The 8,387-nt window shown below is 33.6% G+C and overlaps 1 protein-coding gene across 1 annotated transcript; it reads right to left on the reverse strand.

Annotated features, from left to right (window-relative positions):
• Nucleotides 1–3,492: 3,492 nt before the first annotated feature.
• LOC121794768 (pyruvate dehydrogenase E1 component subunit alpha, mitochondrial-like) lies at nucleotides 3,493–7,613 on the reverse strand. Its single transcript, XM_042193104.1, has 8 exons — nucleotides 6,832–7,613; nucleotides 6,188–6,267; nucleotides 5,439–5,516; nucleotides 4,942–5,037; nucleotides 4,790–4,861; nucleotides 4,532–4,585; nucleotides 4,379–4,444; nucleotides 3,493–3,834 (listed from the first exon to the last, which is right to left on the reverse strand). Exons 1-8 carry the CDS (start codon nucleotides 7,511–7,513, stop codon nucleotides 3,790–3,792), a joined length of 1,173 nt encoding a protein of 390 aa, XP_042049038.1. The 5' UTR covers nucleotides 7,514–7,613; the 3' UTR covers nucleotides 3,493–3,789.
• Between the last annotated feature and the right edge of the window lie 774 nt (nucleotides 7,614–8,387).

Genomic DNA, 8,387 nt, shown 5'->3' on the forward strand with positions numbered 1-8,387 from the left:
TATACCATCCGTCTGCGAATAGGAGTCTCATTTTCTTTCTGCCACAGGTTTTAAGAAATGTTAAGAAAAGTTGATGTAAATAAATTAATGGTATATGGGTCTCACTTGTATTTAATTTTAAATGAAATGTGAGTGGAATGTGAGTTCTGTTACCATTTATTGTACTCCATAAATAAACTGGAACTCCTAATCACAGACGGACTAAAATGAAAAAACATGATTTCTATTCGCGGATGGAGGGAGTACGACTTAACTTAGTTGGAACAAAAGAAGTACTTATTTAAATTTCTGCATCACATTTTAATACTGTTCTACTCGTCAGTTTCTCATTAATTATTTACTTTTTTCATTTTTATTTGTTTTTCATTAAGTGTCATGATTTATTTTTATTATAAATAGTAAGTAAGTCTATATTTGACTAACTCATTCCGCTCATATTTTATTACTTTATTTGTCCCACAAGAATATGCACTTTTGGTTAGATACATGTTTTAATGCGCAATTGATAAAGTAAGAGAGAAATAGAAATAAAAATAATTAAAGTATTATTAGTGGAGAATACTGAATAGGTCTCACCTCAATATAAAGAAAAGAATTTTCAAATTTAGATAGGGCATATTTTTATGAGACGGACAAAAAAATAGAGGGTGCATATTCTTGTACAATGGATGAAGTATAAAACTAATAATACTCCTTCCGTTACATCTTAAGTGGAACATTTATTTTTTCGGCATGAAATTTTATAGTATAATTTTATTTTATAAATTAAGTGAAGAAAGATAAATTAAGAGTAAGAGTGAGATTACTATTTAAAAAAATATGTTATTTAAGTATAGAACATCCCAAAAAAAGGAAAATGCACTGTGTATCACTTAAAATGAACGGGTGGAGTATAAAATTAGATTCATATTCCAACGTTTTCAACCTAATTTTCTTTATATTTATATATTTTCTTGATATTTATACATTAACAATGTTTTAGACGATTGTTTCGTTCGTGTCTGTGAAATAGAATCACGTTTCTAACCTAATCTCAACAAAATGAATGTTAAAGCACGTAAAAATTAAAATAGTACTCCGTATATACGCAGTTAATAAACACAGACATTTTTAATATCCTCTCTCATTTTTCAGCGACGTTTATATTATGTGGACGGATTTAATTTACTATATCGCCAAATGATGGATCTATTTTATCAAACATTTCGATTTAATATATTAATGCCTGTTTTTTTAGTAGGTTTATGGTTATGAGATATGCATGAGAATATTCCTTGTAAGTACAGAGATGTTTAGAATTTGGGAAGATCAAAATATATTATAAAGTAATATTTTTTATTCAGAAGTATTTAATTGAAAGTAATTGTTTTATAATTGAAAACTGTTGCATTGAACTATTGAAGTCACTGTTATTATGAAAAAAAAATATAATTCTTCATATGAATAAAATAATTATTCTTATCAATGAAAGTTACTTATAATGTGTTTCAAGAAGTTAATGTCTTTAAAATTGATTACTACAAAAATAAATGTTTTTCAATAAGACTACAATAAAACGATAGTAATATTTTATAAAAATACAGAGTAATGAATTATGACCAATCAAAGTGACATGCGCTAGAGAAAACTACAGCCATAAATAAGCCATTAACAGTCTGAAAACTGAAAAGCAAAGAAATGGGCAACCGTAAAAATGTGAAAGCTTTGATTCAGATTTGCTTCCAATTTCCATCGCTCTGCTCTCTACACAAGGAAAATAACATTTAATACAAAAGCATTACTAATTAGCAACAACCATTTATGCTGACCGAGAAATGTGTAAGAAACTGCGTTGTTATCCCAAAATTTTGCAAAGAAGATAGGTAGGAATGGGTCATTATATTTAACTGAAAAAAATTCCATGGACGACTAGGTATACCAAGTGTCAATCTTACTTGCTATGACCTTTCATTCATTTTTTTGACGTGTGGAATTATATGAAAAATTCCTTTCCACCTAGATGGACATACACAATGTGATATTTATGGAAATTTTCTTGCATCCTATTTATAATAATTTTCGACCATATATACACAATACATGTATATATTTGCAATGAGAAGCTCCATCTATTATGTAAAATTCACTGAGTACTTTTTTTTATAGGATTAAACTTTTTGATTGGTGATCTCTTTGATTATAATCATAGTAGTTTTATGTTTTTTAATTTAATTATCATTTTCCAATTTTATCTACCGTATTTTGTTTCAAGAGAATTTTAGTAGTAGTTTTTATATTTTTTTTTATCATTTACTATTTTTTGGTTTCAAATAATTTCCATTTTTAGTAGTTTTATTTTTATTTCAAATAATTTCCATTTCTATTAGTTTTATTTTTTATTAACTTTAATTGTCATTTTCTAATTTTCAAATCACCTTGTTAGTATTAACTAGTACCTTTGTATTTTAACATAATTAATAATTATAATATAATTAATGTGTATAGTAAAATAAAACAAGAATTATATTATATACGTAGTAATTATTTATTTATGTGAAATATAGCTATCAATACAAAGGGAAATCAGTCTCTATCATATGAATTGAAAATGTAATATGATAGTAATTTAATTTAGTATCAACTTGAAAATCTCATATATTTAGGTAATACTTCACCCGTTCCTTGTTAATAGAGACATTTCTTTTCGGCACGGAGTTTAAGAATAATATGTTAAATGGATGGTGAAAAAGTAAGAGAGATGAAAAGAGAATAAAGTAAAAGGAGAATTATTTTTTGCCAAAAATAGAAATGACTCACTTAACTTGGAATTTCCCGAAAAAATGACTCTATTAATATAGAACGGAGGGAGTACTATGTACTAGTGTATATAATGCCCAAATTTGTTTCTCATAATTATTATAATTACCTAGAAGTATGAGATTATTTCCAAATAACTCGTGATATTATTGCATTTACCATATTTTGTGTGGCCATCTAGTTGGAAGGTGATTTTTATACAATTCCACATGTAAAAAATAATTAATAGGACATACCAAGTAAGATTGACACTTTTGTATACCCCGTCTATGGAATTTTTTCTCCATTTAACTACGACATACACTACTCAACATAGCCTCGTGTTTTTAATTTACTTGTAATGACTTTATAATTCATATTTGTAATTGGCATGTGTTCACGTCTAAATCATACGTGGTGCACATTTGTAGCACTTTTCCTAAAAAAAAAGAAGGCAATTTCTAATTTATCAAATCGAGTGCAGAAAGTTAAAAACAGCAGTTGGGTAATGTTGATATAAAAGTAGACCTAAGAATAAGTAATCATAATTTTAATTATTAAAAATTAAATTTAAAATAAGAAAATCGGGTATTGTTTTGTAGTACATGACATATCGGTATCTATTATTACTTTAGAGTATAAAAGATTTCACTTTTAAGAAAATTAAATTTTGAACCAACCCATGAAAAATAAAATATTTTGAACGATACTCCAATGTAACGCTCTCCAAAAATATAACTAAGGAGAGTAATTCTCTTTGAATTTCAGTTTTCGCATTTGAGTTCTGCTGCAAAAAATGTAATCAATAAGAGTAGAAACCAAACACAATCAACTTCTGTAATATCCACACATTGGGAAAGGGCGAAGAAGGAAAACAAAAAAATGAGTGACACTTTCATCAGGATATCGAGATTCTCCAACAGCAACTCTTATTTTGTCTGGGCTATAATTGCTTTATTGCCAGTTAGTCCACGAATGGGTCTTGGCATGTTGAATCATTATTGATGTTCTCACTCATGGAAGTACAGTTCTCACTTCTTTTCTGTCTGCTCCGAATGACTGCAGTCAACACAAACTCCAGTCAGATAACATCTTACAGTAATTAGCATAATGTTTTTTCTTACACCTGGTAACAAATGGTCCATCTAAGAATACTGTAATTTCTAATAAGTCGATAATAGGTAAGTAAATCAACAGACAACGAGAAAGAAAGCAACCAAATCCTTCAGTGCAAGCAGGAGATAGTTGTAGGTGATTTGAAGGGTACCTAGTTATACTGAATCACAGGCTAAGTTGCATACTTAGACAAAAGAAAATGATAAAATGGCACAAAACAATTTCTCAACCCACGCACGATTTGAGTAGTTTGATAAGCTAGTTTTGTGTACAATAGTCCAATACAAAACAGGTCAAGTAAGAAAACATATACCAGATCTTTTCCAGGTTACCTGTCTTGTGCTTAAAATCGATACCAAGATGCCCAATTGAACAGTTGACAACGTAGGTATGATTGTAAGAACTTAACATGTGTGTTAAGAGAACCTTGAGTTCTATAGTTGTTAGATTCTCTTCAAAATTAAATGGGGGTAATGAAATATTTTACCTCAGTTCCAAGGCCTTTGGCATATACATTGCTGAACAGCTCTGAAGGGTCAGGCATGGGACTCTCCTGCAAAACCAGATAGGGATCAGTTGGATACAAACATAAGTTCATGAAGTATTCCTGTAATGCTATGGAAAGTATGGGACTTCAAACCTTAGCTTGTGCAATGGCTTCATCCACCTCTTTTCTTACTTCTTTCTCAGTATCCTGTTGATCATAGAAAAGAAACAATATATAACACCTCATCACATTTTCATTCCAGAATTGGAAGATTGTGCACGGAAATCATCCCACAAAAATCTAGACTAGGAGGATCTAGAGAAGGACCTGATTCCAGGATAATCAAATCCTCCAGGATTGTGTAAAACGAGATGTATTACTACATAAGAAGATGAGTAGAACTGTTTTTACCTTTAGTTCCTTCTCAGTGGCAAGATCATGAGCCAGGACAAGCTTTCTGATTCTTTCAATTGGATCACGCTCCTGCAGAAAGGAGAATTAATCGAGCACAGGACTAGCATGAGGTTCAAGGATGAAGGATCATGACAAATATTGAAATTTACCTGTCTAACACCAGAAATTTCATCACGTGTACGATATGTGCTTCCAGGATCAGACATGGAATGTCCATGGTATCTGTAGGTGTCCATTTCAAGAATCTGAACATATTAAGCAGATGAATGAGTGTTATCACATTGCAACAGTTGAGAACTGAAATAGAGTTCTTGTCTTGATATCAAGAAAATATCCACCCTTGAGCGATCAACATCGAACATAATGTATACAGGAACTTCTAGCAAGAAGGCCCAGAATAATGGATGTCCAAATTAAATAAAAACAAAATCGAGCTATTAAGAGGATATATATTCCTCCACAATGTGTCTTTGGCTTTCTATAATAAATTGGGCAAACATCTGGCATCACTTGTTTATTGGCAAGAAAAGACTGAAATGAACACTCTTGTATGCACATGAAATAAGATAGAAAGCTAACAGCAGCATGAGGACAACAGAAGAAGGGAATTAAGGTGAAGAATAGGAAGGAAATAAAGTGCACTCACAATTGGTCCATTCTTGAGGGCATGCTCCTTTGCAAACTTGCATGCTTGTTTCACAGCAAGGGCATCCATACCATCCACCTTCAAAATGCAAATATAAATTAGATGCCATATAAGTAGCAAATTAAGTAATTAAACCAATCCCACAAAATAAACTTAGCAGATTCACTTTTAATCAATTTTCCCAGTATCATTCCGCTTAAACTGGCAGCGCCCTTGTTCTCCCAGAGTCCATAACAATGAAAATATAGTTAAGGACCTAAACTCTTTCTGTCAGCACTCAACAGACTCAACACCAATCAATGTATCCTAATCCTACACATGAGTCTGATTCAAAACATAGGTAACCATAAACAAGACATTGTTGAAAATTTAAAATTCCACCGGCCCAAAGTTTCTGACTGGAAAATCCATATTCATTGTGTGATATACAATTAACTGCCTTAACATTAAATGTATTTTATCATATATGAAGACAATTTTCACAGAATCATTCCTTTTGAGCTCTGAAGTGATGAAGCATACATTTATGAGACATGACGTTTAAAAAATCACAACATAATACTTGTTGTAAACTCAACCAAAACTTGTAAGTAATTACATTCATACTTGGCCTGCACTAGCACACGGCACTACACACAATTTGGCTACTAAACATCCCAATACGAATTGTTACATATAGCATGTTAAAATGTGCAGCTAAAAATATATTGCAAAAGTGCACAAGTGATGAAACTAGAAGCCCATCTTACCTTCAAACCTGGAACATAATCTCCTCTCTTGTAATAAGCAGGACTCTTTGCTGCCCTCCATTCTGCTGTGCCCATTCCATCTATACGACAATTCAATTTAACAAATTAATAATCAATAGTCAACTAAACATAAACATGAACATGAGAAGATATATACTGCAAGTCCAAACAAACATACATACATGACAGCACGCACATACTACAATAACTGCTCATGTTTGGCTTTGTGAAATTGAAAATTTATCAAGCATCAAGTAGATAGTCCTTAATTCTCCTTTATATTTAAAGGAAACTGAAAGAAAATTATACGCGGAGCTCTTCCAGTTGTCTGTTTTTACACTACATCCATGCAAGTCAGGAAGCTGCCAATTAGACGAGTTTTACGTGCATTCCTTCAGTAAATGATCATAACTCCAAAGTCCGCATCATACTCACAGAGCAAAAGTGAGAGATGATATTTCTAAAGCATATTATAACAATCCTTCTCCTATCATAATCAATACCACAACTGTCACACATTTCCTTGCAGATGGCCATAAATTGGAACCGATGAAATTCAATCATTTCTAATTAAGTTCAATAAACCAAGCACCTTTTTACTATGTCACCGTCTCAAATCACAGAAAGTTGAAGAAGCATCTTACAGTGATTATTCTCGCAGACCAAAATAGCAGGCAGATCCCACAGTGCGGCCATGTTCAACGCCTCAAACAACTGCCCCTGGTTGGCAGCACCGTCTCCGTACATCGCGAACGTCACACTCTCATCCTTGCTGTACTTCTGAGCGAAGGCCAATCCACATCCCAACGGAACCTGCGCCCCAACGATTCCATGTCCGCCGTAAAAACCCCCTTCCTTTTTGTAGAAATGCATCGATCCTCCCTTCCCCTTGGAGCAGCCGTCCTTCCTCCCCATCAGCTCCGCGAACGCTTCGAGCAGCGTTCCCCCGCGCCCTAGGAAGATGCAGTGGTCGCGGTAGGCGGTGATTATGCAATCCTTCCGATTAATAGCGGCCTCCATCCCGACGCAGACGGCCTCCTGGCCGTCGTACAGGTGGCAGAATCCGCGAATCAGCTTGGCCTTGTAGAGCGAATCGGCGGCGATTTCCATTCGGCGCATGAGCGCCATGTCGCGGAAGAAGGTGAGGAGCTCCTGCGGGGAGGTCTCGACGGAGCGGGAGGGCGGATCGATGTTGTGGCCGGTGAAGGGGAGGGAGGTCTCCACCGTGATTGGGGATGTGGAGGCGGTGGCGAGGCCCCGAGCCGCGAAGGAGGCGGCGGGGAGGGATTTGTTGAGAGCGGCGGCGCGGCGAATCAGCTGAGCCATATCAACCGTCGATTGAACGGCGCGGATTTGGTAAAGCGAAGCGGTGGCTGTTGGGAGATAGAAGGGGTGGTTTTGGTTGGTAGCAGCGGCAAAAGGAGTCAGTATACTTGTAAATATTGGGGAGGATATGCGTAGGGGTATCTTTGGAATATTAAAAAGTCAGAGATTGGGTGCTTATTAATCATTTTACCTTTACTAAATTAGTATTCCTATAACAATAATGAATTTAAAGTCAATTTACACACACTTCAAAATTCTAATCATGCTATTGGCAGTTTATGATGGTAATAAATGAAATGATTTTATTGCCTATTATTCGTTACAAAGGCAGTTGAGTGATTTCGGGTTATAATTAAAACAAAAAAAATTAGTTCTTGTGGTACGGTTTTGGAATTTGAAATATTAATAATTTTGCTATGGGAGAATTTTATTTACCCATTTTAAAACCAATTTAGCTTTCAAAATAAAAATTGTTCTCGGTAAATAGTACTCCTATTAGTATTAGATCTTTATCCACTCGTATAGTATAGCCATGTCAATTGTCACCTAATGAAAGGAATATCGTGTTTAGTTTTGCTATTAATCAACAATAAAATTATTCCTTTAACTTAAAAAATAGACTCTTTATATAAGAGTAACTTAAGCAAATTGTCCTTGAACTTTGTGTTGCGCATTAAAACGGTCCCTGAATTTTAAAAATATCATGAGTAGTACATGAACTACGCATTCATAATACTTTTTCACTATTTATCATAATTTTGTACCAAAAATAACCCTCAATGCATGAAGAACATTTTAGGACTTTCATATGTAGATACTGAATATGTTAATTTCTCTATATCTATTTAGTATTGGATATGATATTTTATTTTAG

This window comes from Salvia splendens, chromosome 3 (assembly GCF_004379255.2).
Source record: "Salvia splendens isolate huo1 chromosome 3, SspV2, whole genome shotgun sequence".
NCBI lineage: Eukaryota > Viridiplantae > Streptophyta > Magnoliopsida > Lamiales > Lamiaceae > Salvia > Salvia splendens.

Bases quoted from the DNA above. Each gene is read 5' to 3' on its own strand.
- LOC121794768 (XM_042193104.1), bottom strand. From the start codon at position 7,513: ATGGCTCAGCTGATTCGCCGCGCCGCCGCTCTCAACAAATCCCTCCCC. The intron at 5,038-5,438 runs GTGAGTGCACTT...TAATATGTTCAG, and splicing joins CCCTCAAGAATGGACCAATT to ATTCTTGAAATGGACACCTA. The intron at 4,586-4,789 runs GTAAAAACAGTT...TATGATCAACAG, and splicing joins CCACTGAGAAGGAACTAAAG to GATACTGAGAAAGAAGTAAG.